This window comes from Sceloporus occidentalis, unplaced genomic scaffold (assembly GCF_023333645.1).
Source record: "Sceloporus occidentalis isolate IW3139 unplaced genomic scaffold, rSceOcc1.0.p SCAF_13, whole genome shotgun sequence".
NCBI lineage: Eukaryota > Metazoa > Chordata > Lepidosauria > Squamata > Phrynosomatidae > Sceloporus > Sceloporus occidentalis.
The window spans coordinates 10,627,959-10,649,146 of NW_028316993.1; the positions used below are offsets into that span (position 1 = coordinate 10,627,959).

The following is a 21,188-nucleotide window of genomic DNA, read 5'->3' on the forward strand; positions in this document are numbered from 1 at the left end:
TACAATAGACTGGACAATTCTAACTTTAGTGCTAGTTGTGTATCTTTACTCCTTAGGATCTTGTCTAGTTATTTCATCACTGTCCTTTCTATTTATAGTCTTCTTATTTCTTGACTGCAGTCTATGTTCTGATCAATGAATGATCCAAAGTTTGGGAAATTTTTAAAAACTATTTCTAATTTTTCATTGAATTTATGTAGATCCTCCATGGTCATTATTTTTGTTTTCTTTATGTTTAGCATCTAGCTTGCCTTTGCACTTTCTTCTTTGACCTTCCTTTGTAATTTTTCCAAGTCTGTGATGTTTTTCCACTAGTAGTATAGTGTCATCCACATATCTTAGATTGGTGATGTTTTTTCCTCCTGTCTTTACTCCTCCGTCTTCTAAGCCTAAACTTGCTTATTGAATTATATTTTCTGCATACAAGTTGAACATGTAGGGTGACTTGCCTGACCTTGCCAATTGGAAACCATTCTGTTTCTCCATATTCTGTTCTCTAACTGTAGCTTCTTGTCCTGAGTACAAATTTCTCATCAGGGCTGTCAAACGTTGTGGCGCTTCCTTTTCTTTAAGAACATTCCATAGCGTTTCATGATCTATGCAGTCAAAGGATTTGCTCTAGTCTATAAAACACATGCTGGCTTTCTTCTGGATTTCCTTGGTGTGCTCCATTAACCATCTTGTGTATGGTCCTTAGTATCTCTTCCTTTCCAGAATTCTGCTTGCAGCTCTCTGATTTCTCTCTCCATGTATATGATTGGAGTCCATGTTGCAGAATTCTAAGCATGATTATTCTTGTGTTGGAAATTAATGCTATGGTCCTGTAATTGCTACAGTCATTTGTTTCTTTTCTTGTGAATGGTGATGTATATTGATGTATATTTTCCAGTCTGTTGGCCATCCTTTTGTTTTCCATATTTCTTGGCATATTTTAGTTAACACTAAAGTTTATTGTATCTGTGTGGGCAGTGTATAATTCAATTGATATATCATCTGTTCCTGGTGATTTATTCTTTCTTGTCTTAGTGCAGCTATCACTTCACTTTCTAGAATTTGGGGTCATCTTCATATGGTTCTTTTTTCATCTGTTTTATATAGCTATTCATACCGCCATTGTCTTTTTATTTCTTCTTGATCTTGTAGTATCAAAGTATCGTGGTCCTTGGTTTGAACATCTATTTGAGTTCCTGAATATTGTGGAAGAAATCTTTTTCTTCCCTTTTTGTGTGACCAAAGTCATTCTTGTATCCATAAGACATTGCTTTTAATGATAGACCATAGCTCCGTAGTTAACATGCTTTTGATATAGAAATCACCAAATTCAGTGCCTGACATCCTCAGTTAAAAGGATCGTATAACAATTTGTGTAAAAGACCTCAAGCTATCCAAAGCTTGGAAATGTTTTGTTTTGTTTATATTGCTGAGGAGGTGGTCTAGGAGTTCTAGTCCAAAAAGGTAACTTTTCCAAGTACTGCCTTTGCTTGAGACCTTGGAGAACTACCACTGGTAAGAGTAGACAGGACTGGGTTTGAGTGGACAGATAGTTTGGCTAGATTTAAGGCAGCTTCCTGTGCTTCATTTTTTCTCATTGCAGGAGTGTGACCAGGTTCATGTAGAAGATGTAGCTTCAGATGATAATGGGCAAGATTTAAGGTGATATATTCTTATTTTATTTCTTACACCCACGGGCTAAACTGAATAAAATATTGCATTTGTTTTTCTAAAGCAACAAGGTTCTCATTTTTGGGGTCTCCTAAACATATGCTTTGTTGTACAAGTGCTAAATGACATCTTTGTTGTTTATAAAGGCATGAATGGCTAGCAACCTAAGAGCCAAAGAAGATAAATGATTTGTAGCTGTTGGCCCATGTCATGATATCTGGGCTCAGAGCCAAACACTGCAACCCTGTTCTGGCTCTTTGCACACAGATCATTAGTCTCCTGGATCTCTGTTCCCACTACCTGCTGAGCTGAATGAGACCCCTTGAGCTGCTACCACCACCTAGTGAATTAAAATGACTTCTCTTGCCACACACTAGGACTTTGCCAGGGATCTGTAGTTTTCTTTTCCTTGCTAACTTAACAAGCAGTTACCAAGGCGCATGAAAAGGAGTGTAAGAGAAAAGTCAAAGTACTGTGTAAAGAAAAGCTTTTAGTCTAACTAAGGAATTAAAGAGCAAAGGATACCCTTACATACAAGAGCCCTTTTCCTGTAGGCACAGAGACATAGAAGTTCCATAGTACAGTTATCAGCCAAGCCAATAAAATAAGCAAAAAAGACCTACTCACCACTAACTAACACATAATCCTAACCTTACTTGCAATCAGATGGAATGTGTAGTCCTGATGTTTCTGAATGCTGGGAGCCTGGACCCCATTGTCCAGCTCAACCAGCGTCTGGGTCCATTGTAGGCCACACCCCAAGGCCAACAAAAGAAAGACTCAGAACCACATGATCCAAAAGTCCTTTTAAAAGTCCTGGAAAACTGTTTGGCCAGTTGGCATTTCCCCAGTTCCGATGTCACCCTCATTAGAATGTGATATAAACTCTCATTACCATGCACTTCCCCACAATATTTAATACTTTTGATGTCTGGGAGGAGTCCTCAGATGAATAAGAGCGCCTCATTCACACTAGCCCACTAATGCCCTCAGTCAGGGATTACAAACATGTGGCTTTCCAAAGGTTGTTGGAGTACAGTTTTCATCATCTGGCTTTGCCGACTAGGCTGGTGGGGATTGCAGTCTAACAACATCTGAAGGCTCATATGTTGCCATTTCTTCCCTAAATACTTCTAGATAGTAAAAGAGGAGTTCTTTAACCAAGCTAGGAAATAGACAAATTTCTATTGACAAATTTCTTCTGAGAGTTTTATTCTATTATCACCATCATCATCTTAATGATAAATAATAATAATAATAATAATAATAATAATAATAATAATACATTTAACTTTATCCAAGTTCTGTTGTATCCCTATTTTATTCCTTTGAAATTGCATAGCAAGGGAGGGAGATAATGATTACATGACTGAACTATCCAAATCCATTTATAGGTAGGCAATCTCATTTGCTTCTTTAACAGGTCCTCCTGTCTTATGTGGGTCACTCTGGAATAAGTATTCAAAGCAGTGGAAGAGAGTAGGAAGTAGATAGGTGCTCTTAATTTTTAAGTGTTGTGCATGTTTGCTGTTGTTTAAAATTTTAATATTAGAAATTTTAATCTAGGTTATACTGGACAGCCTTTTGGAGGGGCAACAATAATGGGTAACATCTAACATTGTATGAAGGGAAGGTAGCTTGAACATTTTAGCATTCCTTTTTTTTGCTTCTCCCCTGTACTCCTTAAAAAACCTTTTGGAAAGATAGCGATAGGAAGGCTACAGAGCACTGTATGCTGTATCTAAACAGAGGACAGAGGAAGATTGCCTGAAATAAGGCAAAAGGATCTTGTACTGTCTATGCATGGTTCATGATTTTAGCAGATACACTCTACAGCTGCACCTTTTCGCAACATTCTCGGCCTTTCACCATAATTTTCCAGCCTAGCTTTTCACAATATTTGGTAGATTCCCCTAAATCGTGGGAGAAGCTTCTTGCAGGAACAGGAACAAACTCTGTGCAGGACAAAAGAGAAATAATCTGCTCTGCAAACAACTTTGTTCACACTCAGTGCTGGATTTCACCCAAATTTCTGAGCCAAAATTGGCCTTAAGTATTTTTGTGGGACTTACAAACAGGCAAAACTTCTTCTATACACCCTACTTCTGAGTGTGACAGGAATACCCACAGAAGTAACTTAAATCTCTGTCCTCTCTGGACTTCTCTAGTGACAGATACAAGCCCAATCAAGCTTGCAATAGCAACAGAAATTTCATTTTTCACTTGTTCAACTTAGGTTCTTTTGCCCATCCAGAGTAACCCTGTATCCCAAGTGGAATTGCAGGAACGCTATTTCAAAAAAGAAAAAATGCAGCTCTTCTGCCGTTATGGCCCTGTGCAAAGCTTTTAGAAAAGTCAGGATGAGAAGCTGCCTTATATTAGGTCAGACCACTGTCTGTCTAACCCAGTATTCTGAGTCCTTAGGTGGTAGCAGCTTTCAGCAGTTTCCAGCAGAGGTTGTTCCTTCACTTACTCCCAGATTCTGTTTACCTGATGACCTCAGGTATTGAACCTGAGACCTAAATGCGAAGCTGTCATCAGCTTCTGGATTTTGAGGAGCTTGGAAAAGCAGCCTAGGAGATAGTACCTGCTTTTAAAGAGATCCCAGGGTAACTTGCCTATGAACAAGGGCCTTCCTATTTATTTATTTATTTATTTATTTATTTATTTATTTATTTATTTATTTATTTCACTGCTATGCCTCCTTTCTCCAAAAAAAGGGACCCAAGTCAGCACACAAGATAACGTTTGAGGGCTTCCATCATTACCATTTTTCTCAAAAACTTGAATATTTAGATTTCCTCCTGTATTTTATTTTAATAATTTCTGTTCTGTGGGCTTCCAGTGCATTTTAGGTATATTTATTTAGTATTTTTAAAATGCCAATGTAGAACTCCTGTTATTATTTTGTTTTATTGTTTGTTGATTGGCTAATGAAGGACATTATAAAAGGCAATGTACAAATAAATAAATAAATTCTCCTTAATTTTAATTGGGGAACTGAGCATGTGGTAGTGACTTGTTCTGATCTGGTAACAAACAGTGTGAGTCAAAGGATCAAACACTGATCTCATAAAGTATCAATGGATTCCTTGAATCACATTTTTTAAAATTTGTGCATTGCCCTTTGACCTAAAAAATGCTGAAGGTAATAACTGTGGAAAACAAAATCTTAACTAAAATGTAAGAACAAATGAGTAAAAAACCCAGCAGTAACAGACATACCAAGCACCCATGTAGTTACATTTCCTTCTGCCTGTGGAACAACCACAGAGGGGAAGCAAACCTGGCCTCTCCTAGCAGGGAGTTTCACCACTTGCAAACAGCTAGAAAGATAGACCTCTCTTGAAAATTTCAAAACCCAAGCTGTTTTGTCCTCTTCATAGCCAGTCCACTTCACAGCTGACTGATATTCTGGTTTCTGAGCACATTAAGTACTGCAAGCTCAGCAGGTCCACCGCAAGTGGAAACAAAACAAGTTCACACGCAGACTACATTCTGCTTAGTTAGGAAAAAGAGGAACAGAATCTCTATTTTACTATAGTTGTTAGAACTGAGGCAAAAGTTATTCGCATAGCTAATCCAAACCTTGCAATTTTGATCCAGCAATTACAATTTTTCCACGGACGGTTTCAGTGGCTCAGGAAGCAATGCCAATCATGGTTCAGCAGGTGTCCAGGGTGGAGTGGATTGGATGAGGAAGTTGGCTTTCCGCTACCGGAAGGTGCGTGAGGTCTATAACAAATACAAAAGCAACGTAGCAGGTGAGTATGAGCCGTACTTGTCCACCCATGCTCCAGGCCAAAGTTATGAACAGTAGGCTGTAAGGAGAGACTTCACCGTGATACTGTTCTGCCATTGTTAAGCTTTTGTTTGGTAAAAAGGTGGAGCAATAATAAACCAGGTCAACCTGGGTGAAGAGCTTTTTGACTAGAACGCCAAGACTCCACCAGACAACATATGCCAGAGATTTGTGGATTCTAGGCATTGCAGGTTTTTTTTTAAGCTGCAGTGCTTTCATTCCTTCTAATTTTTTGTGACTTAAGACAATCAGGGATGCAGAGGCTCAAGTGGTTAAGACACTGACTCTGTCGATTGCAAGATCAGCCGGTTGGCAGTTCGAGGCCCAGGTGCCGCATGATGGGGTGAGCTCCCATGACTAGACCCACCTTCTGCCAACCTAGCAGTTCGAAAGTATTGAAATGCAAATAGATAAATAGGTACCACTCTGGTGGGAAGCTAAACAGTGTTCTGTGCAATCATGCTGGCCACAGGATCACGGACAATGATTTGGCTTAGTAATGGGGATGACCACCGTCCCCAATGTCAGACACAACTTGATAACCTTGTCAATGGAGAATACCTATTTCTTCTTTGTGGTCTCTGCGAATCACACAAATGGGCTATTCTGCGCCTGGAATTCGCAGATGGCCACTTGAAGAAATACTGTTACAGGTAAGCAACCAGTCCATCTTTAAGACAATGGTAAAACTATGGTACCTGCTAAAGTTTTCACATCTGTTTTCTGTAATGCAGAACATTTTTATGTAATACTTATCTGTAAACATTTGTAAACCACTTCAAATGATTTAAAGAAATGTCCTGTTGGCTGCATGGAGACTCATTTTTATGAAGATGACCATGTGTCACTTTCATAAAGTCATTATGTAGCCTGAGCGATTCTGTGCTAAGTGAATCTGGAAGTATAATTTGTTTCTGTGTACCTTCCATAGCGCTCCTGAGCCCAGAGAAGAGGGAAGCTTTGCAGAAATTGAGGGAAGACATAGAAATGTTAACAGATGCCTGGTTAGGGACAGCGTTAAAATCCCTACTGCTCATTCAGTCCAGGTATGGAGATTATAATCTACTGCTACCAGGCCCTGTATTTAGTATCAGACTCTTACCCATTTTTACAGGAGAGGGCTGGCTGTGTAGAAAATTCAGTGGAGAAATTTTAAACTAGGGAATCATACATCTGCGTCGATCTTTCCTTAAAGAGGTGTCATTCTGATGGTTACACAGTATTAATGTTATTTTATATTTTTAACCTTTTTATTTATTTATTTTCAAAAAAATTCTATCATGTGTGATTAAGCCATAAAGTCCAGCAAAATATTAACAGCAGTCCCTTCTCCCTTCTATAACACTCTTATACAGTTGGTGTTATTATGTATTATACTGTATTATATATTAAAGACATACTCGTGTATAAGTCTAGAAATGTTAGTCAAAAAATTAACCCCAAAAAACAGAATCGACTTATCCATAGGTCAATGTTAGTACTGTACTTTAACTCTTATTTTAAAAAAGGAACCATCCCCTGGTGAAAGGTAAGAGCATAATCTGACCTGGAAGCATTGACACACCTCTATTCTCTCATCCATCCAGCCTTTAGTGTGAGCACAAACAGCTATGTTAAAGGCTGGATGGATGAGAGAATAGAGGTGCACAAACAGCATTGCTTTCCTTTGCTTCATCCTTTAGATCCTCTGTTATGTGGCCCTAAATTTTACCCTCGACTTATCTATGGGTCATATCAAAATCCATAATTTTGGCCCCCAACCTGCCTTCGACTTCCACATGAGGTCAAGTATGTAGTAATGATTATTAACATTATCTGCCCAATACCTTTTGCTAAGCGCCCCAGTGAGGCAGGTGGTAACTAACCATCCTGTCGGTTAGTTCCAATTAGAGTAGACCAATCATTTGTTAGAGATGAGTCACCGCTTAGGCAAATCTTACTGAATATGTCTACTATCATCAGAAATAACAACAGGATTTAGGACATGTGCTCTACTTGTAAGCTCCATTGATATAGAAGCTCAGCTGGTGTCCTCTTTATAATTCTGGGGCCAATTTAAACTGAACTCTTTATTTGGTTTTATTGTTGATTGAATGAATAGTGTTTATTTTTCAATGTATTTTAGTGAATGCACATCAAACAAAATCAAAAGTGAGCTTTTTGTAGCATTGTTCCTGCTGCTTGATCTCACTCTCCTCTGTTCATACAAATAGAATTCCTTTGCCTGATTGGTTTCTCTTGTTTCTCTTTAGAAAGAATTGTGTGAATGTTCTCATAACCACCACTCAGCTGGTGCCAGCGCTGGCCAAGGTCTTGTTGTATGGACTAGGTGAAGTGTTTCCCATTGAAAATATTTATAGTGCAACAAAAATAGGTGAGTCATGACACTGGATGTCTTCTTTCTGAGGCTGTTGACCTTAGTGATGTTATGAGCGGGCAAATCAGTGCACAATAAGAATGGACAGAAATCTAGTATCCAGTATCAAATGAATATTACCTCTTCCTCTATATAGTGGGAACTGGGGAATAAGTGGGAGAATGCTAGTGCACTCATGTGGAATTTCCAAAAATTTCTGTTTGGCTACTAGGGAGCAGGTCTGACATAGCATGGCTCTTCCTATGAAGACTAGAGCGTTTTAAATCAACCCAGCATTATTTTCCAGAAAGCATGTACACAAAATCATTTGGAGCAGCATTGTGGAACATGTGGCCCTGCAGGTGTTATTGGACTGTCGCGCCATCTTCCCTTATCCCAGATACATTGGCTAGGGCTGAGGGGAGTTGCAGTCCAACAACATGGGGAACATTGTTATGTCAGCCGTGCTTTGGAGAAACAAGTTGTGTTCCTGAACACAGCTCCAAGTGCCCAGATTTTAATACAATCTGTGTAGTCCATGGAAGAGCTAGGCTGTACTCTTGTAATGTTGAAACATCTGCAGAGGCATGTCTCATGAACTGAAGGACTTAGCCTGCTTACATCCTGCAATAATCCTCGTACAGTACATCGTTGAGCCGTAGCCTAGCAGTTTGTATTTTAGAGTGGGGTTTGAGGAAGTCATTTTGTGAACTACAGCCTCTAGGATATCCCAGCCAGCATATCTAATGTCAGTTTCAACTGGGGGAGTTGTAGTAATTTTTCTGAATGTTGAAGAGGACATATTTTGCAAAGTTGTATTTTTCCCGCAGCAAACATGCATTTTCCCAACTAGACACGCATGTTTCATAACAACACTTCTTGATGAGGAAACTGGATAGAAATTTTATGTAACTAGTATTAGTAGACTGTGCTGTGCTGAAGTCTTTTGTTTTAATTAGTCACTTTTTAAAAAAACATACTAAAAATATTCAGCTCATTAGGCAGAATATTTTGAATTTATTTCCTGTAAGGGTTTATAACAACAATAAATGGCAACTTCTCTTTTCAGAAGACTCCTATTTCCCTCTTCAGTAAATAGGAATGAGCAACTTGTGTCTCTTCAGAATTTGATGGACTACAACTTCCATCAGCCCAGACACATTTTAATCATTTACTAGCTCACTTAGTAGTTCCTTTGCTCATCTGATTAACTAAGATTTCTTTTGTGAAGTGGCATTCATCATTGAGTGAGGCATACCTACAAAGTAGATAAAAGTGGTAATCCTTGGACTTTGATATCCACAATTACAAGATTGATGAAGACATGTTTAAGAGCCCAGAGGGAGCGACCTGTTAGTTATAGCAGAGATGCCAAAACATGGTATGCCAGCCCCAGGTTTGGATGCCTCTTTGTCCAAGTGCCCCTCCTCTCTGTGGGTTCTGGTGGGCTTACTTGAAACATCCACTAGTAGCAGTAATACTTGAAACAGCAGCAAACAGATAAGTCTAGCCTCTATATTACTTGGTCATAATACCACCGACGTAATGTTCCCTTGAGACATTGTTAGAGATTAAAATGGCAAGCTTGTCCCAGCTGTTTAATAGTAATTTGGAGCACTGGTCCAAAACAAAAATAAAAGTAAGGGACACCTGGGATGGGGCATTAGTCGTGAGCCCTGACTATGAAAGAATGCCAGTTGGTGATACCATTTGTGCTGTACCTGTAACATGCCTTGAGCCATCATCACAAATACAGATGTGTTTTCTTGGCAGGCAAAGAGAGCTGTTTTGAAAGGATTGTCTCTCGATTTGGGAAGAAAGTCACATATGTGGTGATTGGTGATGGACGTGATGAAGAGATGGCAGCCAAACAGGTGACTGTGGGACCCACTGATTTGCTGTATCTTTTCCTGAGCTGTTTGCCTCTGGGAAAGCACAGCCATGGTGTTTTTGTTTGTCCTGTGTCTTTTTAATGTATTCCATTTCTTAGTGTGTCCAGGTAAGCTGGGGTGTCCCTAGAGAACCTGACCTTTCAGTATAGGGAAATTCAGAAAGCAAAAGAAGTTTCTTATAGATTTCTGGTAAAAAAAAGGATTGAATAACCTCAAAGATTCACATGTAACAGCTATACCCTCTGTTTGTTGGGTGAGCTTGTAATGTATCAGCAGCTGCTATCAAAAGCAAGTGTTTTTGTTTAAGAATAGGACTTTAGCCAGTTACCTCTTAGCGTTTCCTTTCTTTGCTGACTCCTGCCATCTCCTTGTGGTGAAGCGAATAAATTAACAACAACTATCTGTATTCCTTTAGCACAAAGTCATAGCAGACAACAAAGTATAAAAATAGTGATAACATTTCCATAGGTTAAAACGCATCATATCCATATATAATGTTTTGAAACTATATCTTGAAACAATTTTTTTAACCTAATACATTATAAAGTGGACTTTTAAAAAATCAGTTTTAAAAAAAGGAAATGCAAAGTAAGGTACTTGATTTAACTGCCTCAGTTGTTTTCCAGAGATTTTAGATTTTTATTTTGACTTAACCAAAGTGGCAAACTTTGCCATTTGGAATGGAACCATAGAATCATAGAGTTGGAAGAGACCACAAGAGCCATCCAGTCCAACCTCCTGCCATACAGGAACTCACAATCAAAGCACTCCTGACAGATGTCCATCCAGCCTATATTTAAAAACCTCCAAAGGAAGAGACTCCACCACTCTCCGACTCTAATATGGGCTGCAAATGTTGTTCTGCTCAATATATCACACTAAAGTATAACATGTACTAAGTTCTGAATAGACTCATGATTACAAAGACAAACTCTTTCATTATAAGGAGTCCTATTACAGCAGCCTTCTAATTTGACAGGAGATAATATGTTCCTGCTGTACAGTGACAGCATAAAGCTAGTTAACATGTACATTTCATAAGTAATTGGAGAGCAAATGTGCTGCAGTGGTTAGAGAATTAGACTGGTACTGGAGAGAGCAAAGTTCTAGTCACGAAGTTCTAGTCTAGTCATAAGACTCAGTGGAATGCTTGTCACATTCTTTCAATTTAACCTAATCGTAAGATTTTAACTTAATCACAATATTGTTGTTGGGAGAATAAAAGTGAGGAGAAGGAAGCCAAGTATGTATACTGTCTTGACTGCATCAGATAAGAGGAAGGAAATAAAAGTAAATGATGTTGTTTCTCTCTCTTGCAGCACAACATGCCCTTTTGGAGAATCACGAACCATGCCGATTTGGTGTCCCTCCACCAGGCTCTTGAACTGGACTTTCTTTGAAGAGCTGAGTGAAAGGCATATTGGCACAGCTCACAAATGCCCCCACGGCTTAACAAGAACTTGCTTGGGGGCTTCCTTTTTTTGTTTTATGCAGACAAAAGAAATGTAGCTAACAGACATGTATAGCAGAAAGCACCACATCATTGCATTTCCAGGAGAGCTGCTAAAGAGCCTTGAGAAGGGAATTTTCTGAGACTCAGTAGAGCATCCCAGGTGGAATTATCTCCAGCAGCAAAGACCTCTCTCACTGTGCAGCCATTTGTGGTATTACACTTAAAGGGGGGGAAAGCAGTACATTTTTGTAGTGTACTCTGTCACCTTAACATCTCTCTCAAACTTTCAAACATAAAAGGAAGTGAATTGTTTGAGGGGGTTTTGAGAACAGGGTCCAGGAAAACTATCTTCATTTTTGCAAAGCCAAAAGACACTTCCATTTTTCAGAGAAAACTGAAAATCTGTCTGTCTGTGGGGTACTGAATATACACAGTGGTTCTTTGATACCAAGAGGTGATAGCTGTATTCACTTCCCTGTAAGAGTTTTTTTCCCTAGCAAATATCTGGTTCTCCATTTCACTAACTCTCTCAATATGTTGCAGGAGAGTATTTCAGTGTGGTTGATAGCAGATGACCAGATAAGAAGAAAAACAGTTTGTTGCCTAATGAGTTTTGAGCATCCTGCTTTCATCCCTTTTTTCATTACCTTGCTTGCATAAGTCAAGAAGAAGAAAAAGGCCCTCTCTTAAGACAGTGTAACATTTCAGCATGGAATAATAGGAACTTGCCATTTGGTCACTTTTCTCTGCTTTCTTTTAACTTACCAGTACTTGCCATGACCTGCTGACTTCCCAAGCAGTATTTCAGCTCATACATCCTATGTTTCTGTTGAAACTCTGAACTACACTCAGATTTTTGAAGAGGGGTTTCAGATCTGTATAATGTCCTTGTCCAGAATATCATTCTACTGTTCAGCAACTGCTAAGAGGCATTTCAGCTTCCACTTTTTGCTAGACTAGTGTTTGAACCTAGGTTGGTCTAGCACAGTGATGGCAAACGTTTTAGAGACTGAGTGCCCAAACTGCAACCCAAAACCCACTTATTTATCGCAAAGTGCCATGTCCCTCTGATGTTCTAGTAATAAACTCTGGCGAACTCTGTGCTGAAGGTGATGGCGTGTGTGCCCACAGAGAGGGCTCAGAGTGCCACTTCTGGCACTCATGCCATAGGTTCGCCGCCACTGGTCTAGCAGAACAAACACTGCTGTAGCAGAAATGCCTCTTCTCACTTGCACAATACGAACAGTATGTTAGAAAGTTGATAGGTGGTAGGATTGTCTACAGACAGCTCTGAAATTTCAGCCTGCCGGATTCATTTACGTACTGGTTTGGACAGAAAGGCATAAAAGATTAACCTTTGACTTCACATAAAAGATTTTTAGTCCCAGCTAAAATCTGACAGCTCTCAGGGAAGGTTCCCATGTGATTAAGGACCATGCAGTCAGTTCTTGAGAAAGTTACTTTTTGGATTACAAATTCTCAGTCTGGCGGGGTGGGGGCAAGCAAAACATTTCTAAGCTCACATATAAATACATGCTGCTACACCCAACCCCTTCTGATGATGTAGTCATCTACTTGCAAATTCTTAAAAGGGGGAGAGTGTTATTTCTTCTCCCTACAGTGGCAATGTAATGATTTCTTTCTCCATGAGGCATAGCATATGCTGGGTACATGGATTCTGGGCAGATATGTGCACCAAAGAGAGAAACTTTCTGCCTTTTTCGTGTACTGAAAAACCACAAAACTGCCTTGTTTCCTGACATTTTCCCAGCCAGCATCTCCTACAGACTTACTGACAACAGCAGAGCGGTGTTGAATAAAAAGGCATTTCTAGCTTCCACACACTGTTCTGTTACTCTGTCTTTCTCTGAATCCTCCCTCTTTGCTACAAGCTGTGCTTGATGTCAGAATCAACTCTGTGCCTTAACTTCCATCCTAAAACTTGGCCTGGAAATGCTGTATGGAGCTCTTGTCAGTCCAAAAGTTAAATTTAAAAATGCATTTATTTCTAAAGTGCTTTCAAGAAGCTGGTGGAAATGGGAAAGTGTTGCTCTGAACTCTATTTTACCTAGAGAAACTGTTTTGGAAACCTTCAAAATTTCAAAACTGTATCCCTGTTTGTGCAGGTTTTTCTCTGCCTCGGATAATATTTATATGCTGTCTTTTCTGATGTATGTGAACTTCATTTTGCCTCATTCCCTCAGGTGGTGGTACTTTCTTTCCTGTTACCTTATTTAAAGGGTGTCCTGGCTCATTTATCACTGAATTTTGTTGGCTGCCTCTCTTGGGTCTTCATAAACTATGTGGAAATTGGTAGAGTTTTTGCCTCCTGCTCTTGGTTCCTGGGTTAGCTATCAGGCACCAGTCCATTTTATTTTAAAGCTCTCTGCACCCTTTAGGTCTTCTTAACAATGCAGTGGGGTGCAGGGTTGGACTTTTCATCTCCGACTGGGTTTTCATTGCTGCCTTGGTTAATTAAAGGTCCCATCAAGCACCAGAGGCAGTGGCTGGGATGGAGGCCAATGTGTTAGCTGATGTAAAATTCTTGTTCTCCCTCAGGATCCTACCAGTGTCCAAACTGAGCATCTGCTGTTTCAGTGGTTGTGATTGGAAGGCATTAATGGGTACAGATTCATTGAGCATCATGTTCTGTGTAATTGTCCTGTGAACTGGAAAAAAAATAAAGTCTTTTATTTTCTATTTAAAAAAAGAAAAGAATGTTTCTTCCTTCCTAAAAAAAAAATATCAATCCAAAATCGCTCTTAGTACAGAAAAGTTGGAGAGTGGCAGTTCCCAAGTTTTTGGCATGTATCAGTTTTCACATAGATTTACAGGCGAGAAACACCACTAAATACAACCCGCCACTTCTCGATATCCGTTGCATTGTTTTCTGTTCTTTGTATAAATACATGTTTATCCCACCCTGCCTTCAAATTGCTCATAGCAGTATGCCTGTTGCCCTCACAACAACTCTATGGGATAGGCTAGGCTCATGGTATGCATGCCAGAGATAGCACGCAAAGTCACTTTTTGTGGCACGCAAAGGGCAGGGAAGAGGAAGAACAGGCATTCTCCTGTTCTTCCTCCTTCCTGGCTGTCCTGGGTGCACACATCAATGCAGAGATTGGTATTCTCTTCCAGCCTCCACAGTGACCTTAACACAGATTATATTTTAATTTATGTATATAGTTTTAGCTGCATCTGTTTTAACTTTTGTAAGCCTTTAACCTTTTGAGCTGGGAAATGGCTTGAGATACAAACACACACAGAGATATAAAAACAATACAGAACTGAACTTCTTTATTCTGTCTAAATAACTTCATAACCAGCAATACTTTAAGGCACTTATAATCTAAACTATCTGAAAAGCACCAGGTTGACTGAAGGGGTGCCTGTGTGTATAAGAGAGTACTAGATGGCACAATTATTTCACCTGATATGAGACAACTTTCTGTATCCTAAATTATACAATGAAATCTGCTAAAGTTCCATGAGCGGTAAATCAAATGAAAGTAAATGAAAGAAACGGTTGTTAGACCACTTCTGAAGAAACCTTTCCTAGACCCCCTGGTTATGAACAACAATAGGCCAGTGTCTCATTTACCATTTACCATTCTTTAAGCAAGGTAATTGAGAGGGCTGTTGCCCTTCAACTCCAAGTGGTCTTGGATGAAACCAATTAGCTAGATCCATTTTAAACTGGCTTTAGGACAGGATATGGAGTTGAGACTACCATGGTTGCCTTAGCTGATGACCATCATCTAGGCATCAACAGGGGAACCGTGACCCTGTTGGTGCTTTTAGACCTCTCAGCAGCTTTTGACACGATCATAACATCCTGCTGGAACATCTGAGAGAGCTAGGAATTGCAGGCATTGCATTGCAATGGTTCAGTTCCTTCCTCTCAGGCAGATTCCAGAGGGTGATGCTCAAGGACAGGTACTCCTCAAAAAAGGAGCTTAATTGTGGAATTCCTCAAGGCACCATCCTGTCCCCGATGCTATCAATATATATATGAAGCCGCTGGGAGAGATCATTTGGAGACAAGGGGCAGGGTGTTATCAGTACACTGATGACACCCAGATACATTTCTCCATGTCTCGGTCTACAGCTTTGACTACAGATGACATCTCGCCTCTCAATGAATGTCTTAAGGCATTATTGGACTGGATGAAAACAGATTAAAACCGAATCCAGACAAAATGGAGGAACTCATATTAAGGGCCCCTAATGCAGGTAGTGGGATACACCAACGGGTCCTAGATGGGGTCACACACACCCCTCAAAGGGCTGTGTTTGTAGTCTGGGGGTGCTCCTAGACACGTCGCTCCAGATGACAAATCAGGTAAATGCAATGGTCAGGCGTGCTTGTTATCAGCTTCAGCTGATATGCCAGCTGTGTACTTTCTTGGAGCCGGGGAACCTGGAAACCGTGGTACAAGCACTGGTAACATCACAATTTGACTTTTGCAATATACTCTACATGGGGCTACCCTTGTACCTAGTCTGGAAACTTCAATTGGTTCAAAACATGGCAGCCAGGTTGGTTGCAGGTAAAACAAAGAAACGACCATATTCCACCTATTTTAAAATCACTTCACTGGCTGCCCATCAGTTTCCGGGCGCAGTACAAGGTATTGTTATTGACCTATAAGCCTTCATGACCTGGGTCCAACCTATTTAAAGGATCGCCTTCTTCCGCACAATCCACCCTGCACCCTCAGGTCCTCTGGGAAGAATTGGTTACAACTGGTGAAGACCAGATCAGTTGCAGTGTCCCAGAGGACATTTTCTGCAACCGTTCCTAGACTATGGAATGGCCTATCCGATGAGATACGTCATATTACCAGCTTGGATAGCTTTAAAAAAGTTGTCAAGATGGATCTCTTCCGATAGGCCTAACCAGAATAGGCAGGATATAAATAAATAAAGTTTTATTATTATTAAGTTATTGGATTTGCTATATGGCCAACACGGTTACCCCTGGATGTTTACCATATTTTAAATTATGCTATATGACAGAACAACCTCCCCCCCAACCCAAATCCAGATAGGATTGTGGGGCAGAAGAACCGAGCCATGAACTGGTAAGACAAGAAGATTAACTACAGAACTATTCACAGAACATCTTTGGAACATTCTTTCCAGGAACATCTTTCCAGATGTTTCTGGATTACAATTCCAGCATGAATGCTGGAAACCTTACACATCTGGAAGGATGTACTTTGCCCACCCCTGCTCTTTATTTGGCCACACAAGACTAGTAGTAAATCAATAACTTAGTAAGTAAAGGAACTCAGTGTACTTGTTTCAGATGTCATGCTAAACCACAGGATTCCCAGGCTATGATTAGCTGGGGCTTATGTAGTTCAACCCAACTGGTGCAGATCAGGTGAGGAAAAGCTGGCCTTGAGCATGGACTTCTATGCTCAAGAATCCAGGGATGCTTAGCATCCTGGACTACCTCACACCAGTGACCTCACAAGAAGCTTAGCATGTAGCTCTGAAGGCATAATACGAACATGGTGTGTGGGTGTGTTTCAAACTAGTGTACAAAGTCCTGCCCTTATGGGGCTCTTAATATTTAAAGATCACAAATATATGTCAACAAGAGTCCCATTTTCTTGATGCTGCCTGTCCTGTGAAGTTCTCATAAAGAAGTTTTGGGACAGCTTGTATATCCTTGTATGCTGCATGTCTTTGTATGCTGTAGCTTGTATGTTAACATGTCCCACAACATTAGTGTATTTCCAATGGTCCACATGGCCCACCACAACCATTTGCTGGAAACCAATGTCTTTGTCACTCCCGGACCCTTGGCTATCCACTTCATCGTAAACGCTTGGGGATGCAGCCTGGACTGTTGGATGAAAATATTTGTAGTAGACCCCTCTTAGAAGGATGCCAAGGATGTAGCATGGCAGGGCAGCAAAGAGAACATGCAGCAGGTGGGGGTCCATGTTCAACGGATCATTGTGCCAGAGCCATGAACCAGAGAGGATAATGTTGTCCAGCAACATGAATGTGTGATATATGGCTGAACGGTGGCATGTCTTCCCCACAGCCACATTGAACCAGCAGAAATAGAGGATGACAGCTACAACTGACCGATATGTCCATTCATAGTTATCTTCCATGAGGTCAGTGCCTTGTAATGAGACCCAAAGGAACATGGCGGACCAAACGCCCAGGAAGTGGAGGAAAATGTAGCGTGGGAAGAGCACAGCAAAGAGAGCCAGGGACAGGATCCGGGGGCACACCAACAGGAAGTTCCACAGGAAGTAGAGGACTGATGACAGGAAATTCAGCTTGTCTTTTTCCTGCAGAAAGCTGCGCAGGGACTGATGATAATCCAAGAGTGCCCAGGCAATACAGAAGAAAGATGTGCAAATGCCAAGTACTGCAATGAGACAAGGAGAGAGGAGAAATAAAGTACACTCTGAGAAAGAAACTAGTAAACTTTACACTGCTTAACAAGAAACATTGTACTACTGGGTACAAAATTCAACACCCTTCCAGTGTGAATTTGCATATAAAAATGGGGCTCATGTGGCCCTCCAAATGTCATTGGACTGCAGTGCCCCAGCAATCCTAGAGATTGCAGTGCCTTACCTTGACAATGGTGAGTAATGCTGGGAGTTGCAATCCAACACTTGGAGAGCCACATGATTTCCATCCCTGACTTTAAGCATGCTGTGTTTCTAGTCTTAATTTCAGAAACTCCAATCTACTGGCATAATTTTCCCCCTCTGTAGTAGCCAGTTTTCACAGAATTGTTGCAAGGGTTTTCCCTATCGCTATTACATCCTGCTCCACAATCATTTTTTTGTACTTCTATAAACAGTTGAGGTTCCTCACCTTGTGTGTGTGTGTGGCTACAAAATCAATGGCACTCAGGGTGAACACCAGAAATATAAGACGTAATGAATTATGTAAACTATAAAGAAGGAAATTCCTGGAACAACAACAACAAAAAAGGCATCCCCCTTCCCTTACTACTAGACACTCACTTTGAAATATCTCCACTTTACTTGTGTGCAGAATAATGTAGAGCACCAATGTGAGCTGAGGGGCACTCTCCAGGAAGGTCTCAAAAAGGCGTAATAAGCTGATGTCATGGGACAGGAAAATAGCATAGGCCCGCTCTGTCTCTACCGCAGTTTCCATCTGGCACACGTTGAAACCCACCTTCAAGGCATGAAGACATCTGCTCAAGGCAACACAGCATTGTTTAAAACAGTGCAACTCCAAGCACTGACCTGAGGACCAGTGGTAGTTTGCAAGCCTTCAGCTGCTGGTCTGCAGTGAAGGAAAGCATCATCATAATATGGCACAAATACATTACTGGTCCCTGGCACATTAGATGGAAACATTGCTAGTGTACAATGAAATAGTGTGAGAAATGTTGATTTAAGGGACTTATTATGGACAAAGGAGAACCAGTGCTGGACAGAAGGAAGCACAAGGAGACTTCAGTTTGAATTTGCATTGTCCCAAAGCTTACTCACTTTGTCTCTCAGCCTCACTTATCTCAAGGATTGCTGTGAAGATTAATACGGGAGGGCCAACCCAACTTCCTCAGTGAAAGACTGGGATGTAAATGTATAGAATCATAGAGTTGGAAGAAACCACAAGGGCCATCCAGTCCAACCTCCTGCCATGCAGGAAATCTAAATCAAAGCATCCCTGACAGATGGCCATCCAGCCTCTGCTTAAACACCTCCAAGGAAGGAGACTCCACTACACTCCGAGGGAGTGTGTTCCACTGTTGAACAGCCCTTACTGTCAAGATGTTCCTCCTAATGTTGAGGTGGAATCTCTGTTCCTGCAGTTTGCATCCATTGCTTCGGGTCCTGGTCTCTGGAGCAGCAGGAAAAAAGCTTGCTCCTTCCTCAATATGACATCCCTTCAAATATTTAAACAGGGCTATCAAATCACCTCTTCACCTTCTCTTCTCCAGACTAAACATCCCCAGCTCCCTGAGTCTTTCCTCATAGAGCATGGTTTCCAGACCCTTCACCATTTTAGTCGCCCTCCTTTGGACACGCTCCAGTTTCTCAATGTCCTTTTTGAATTGTGGTGCCCAGAACTGGACACAGTATTCAAGGTGGGGCCTGACCAAAGCAGAATACAGTGGCACTAATACTTCCCTTGATCTAGACACTATACTTCTATTGATGCAGCGTAGAATCGCATTGGCCTTGTTAGCTGCCGCATCACACTGTTGACTCATGTTCAACTTGTGGTCTACTTGGACTCCTAGATCCCTTTCAGACATATAAGTCTCTCATTCAGCCAGGTGTCACCCATCCTATAGCTGTGCGTTTCGTTTTTAGTGCCTAAGCATAGTAGCCTACATTTTTTCCCTTGTTGATATTCATTTTGTTAATTTCAGCCAGCTTTCTATTCTGCCATTTTACATTCTGATCCCGTTCCCTCCTAATTTAGTGTCTTCTGCAAATGTGATAAGTATGGCCTCTATTCCTTCATCCAAGCCGTGGATGAAGACGTTGAACAGAACCAGGGCCAGCACCTGGATAGTCACTTCTTTCCCGCCATTGCCGAATACCCTTCGGCTTGATCAGTCGACCAATTACAAATGGTCCTGCATGTCAGTAGCTTTTTTGCAAGGATGTGTCAAAGACCTACTGAAACCAAGTGAGTGAACTAAAAGCCATCGAACTCTGGACCTCAGATTTGGAGAGGCTGGATGCTCATTTGTTAGGCATGCTTCGCCTGTGTGTTTCCTGAATCCTTGACAGTCCTGAGTCTATGGTTGCTATCCACAAAAGAGCTATACGTTCCTGACTCTCTCTCTGGGGAGGCTTCGATGGAGAGTTCCTGCATGGCAGAATGGGGTTGGGCTGGATGCCCTTGGGGTCTCTTCCATGTCTATGGTTGCTATCAAGAGAAGAGCTATACATGTCAACCCTTGATGGATGGAAGTGGCCTTGGCTGCAACCGCCTCACCTGTGCAGGTATCCCAGCTGCAGGAGGTGCAGCGCCAGCAGGGCCCTTCTGCCCAGCGGCTGCCGCTGCTGGACTGCCTCGGGGTCGCCTCGGTGCCAGGCCCAGCTGAAGAACTGCAGCGCCAGAGAGGACAAGGCCATCAGCCCCAGCGACACTCCGCCCCAGGAGCCCTGCCCGGCTCGCAGGTAGAGGGAGGCCGCCCAGGCGTCGGCGCCCACGTCTGCCAGGAAGGCCGCGGTGCCCAGGAAGGAGAAGGCCAGCTCCAGGCGGCGGTACGGAGGAGGAGGAGGAGGCCCGGCAGGGACGCAGCGGGGGCCGCAGGGAGACCATGGCATCCTGGACGAAGGAGGGAAGGAAAGAGGGGCTGGGAAGGGCCGCCCAGGAGGCCTCTCCCCGGAGGCTGCTTTTGCTATTCACTGATGTTATGAGTACGTCCTCTCTAGGGATCTCCAGGTCCTCCAGCGCAACTCTATGGTCAGCCTTAGGCAAGTGTCCCACTGAAGGACCTGGAGATTCCTAGAGAGGACGCTCCACTAGGCATTTGTGTCTCCTCCAGCACAACTCTATGGTCAGCCTTAGGCAAGTGTCCCACTGAAGGACCTAGAGATTCCTAGAGAGGACGCTCCACTAGGCATTTGTATCTCCTCCAGCGCAACTCTATGGTCAATGTCTTGACCATAAAGTTGTATTGGAGGACCTACAGATTCCTAGAGAGGTTAAAAAACACAGTGTTTTTGTTATTTGTGGATTTCCCACATCCACAGGGTTTCTGTGGGCCCAACTCCAGGGAATGTGGAGGGAGGGGTGTGATTCCACTTTGAGGGCCATGGCTGCGTCCTTAAGGGTCCAGGGATTGGTAGTATGGCAATAGACTACAGCTCAATGGCTGGCGATTCCAAGTGCGTCTCTAAAACACAAATGCCAGGGCTCCATCAGATGAAACCATGACAATCAAAGTAAGTCCACAGCACTATAAACACGTAGCAGAAAGGGACCCTGGCTCCATTCTATGGAAGCCCGAGTTTTGCAGTTTTTGTTGTGTGCCTCTAAGTT

The 21,188-nt window shown here is 41.8% G+C and overlaps 2 protein-coding genes across 6 annotated transcripts in view; one reads left to right on the forward strand and one right to left on the reverse strand.

The window, feature by feature from the left end:
- LOC149304928 (protein phosphatase EYA3-like) overlaps positions 1 to 13,874 on the forward strand; it is a 65,295-nt gene extending 51,421 nt beyond the window's left edge. For 4 of the 5 annotated variants that reach the window (XM_089479499.1, XM_089479502.1, XM_089479500.1 and 1 more), the window contains 6 exons: positions 1,595 to 1,653; positions 5,269 to 5,426; positions 6,396 to 6,510; positions 7,717 to 7,838; positions 9,594 to 9,694; positions 11,032 to 13,874. In XM_089479499.1, the coding sequence (XP_089335625.1) occupies positions 1,595 to 1,653; positions 5,269 to 5,426; positions 6,396 to 6,510; positions 7,717 to 7,838; positions 9,594 to 9,694; positions 11,032 to 11,112 (636 nt within the window). In that variant the 3' untranslated portion in view covers positions 11,113 to 13,874. The remainder of the gene's footprint in view (positions 1 to 1,594; positions 1,654 to 5,268; positions 5,427 to 6,395; positions 6,511 to 7,716; positions 7,839 to 9,593; positions 9,695 to 11,031) is intronic. The other variant, XM_089479501.1, reaches the window with a different exon arrangement.
- A 576-nt stretch (positions 13,875 to 14,450) lies between these two features.
- LOC149304929 (XK-related protein 8-like) lies at positions 14,451 to 20,768 on the reverse strand. The gene is made up of 3 exons (XM_089479089.1): positions 20,136 to 20,768; positions 18,176 to 18,372; positions 14,451 to 17,565 (listed from the first exon to the last, which is right to left on the reverse strand). Exons 1-3 carry the CDS (start codon positions 20,468 to 20,470, stop codon positions 16,757 to 16,759), a joined length of 1,341 nt encoding a protein of 446 aa, XP_089335215.1. The 5' UTR covers positions 20,471 to 20,768; the 3' UTR covers positions 14,451 to 16,756.
- Positions 20,769 to 21,188: the final 420 nt, after the last annotated feature.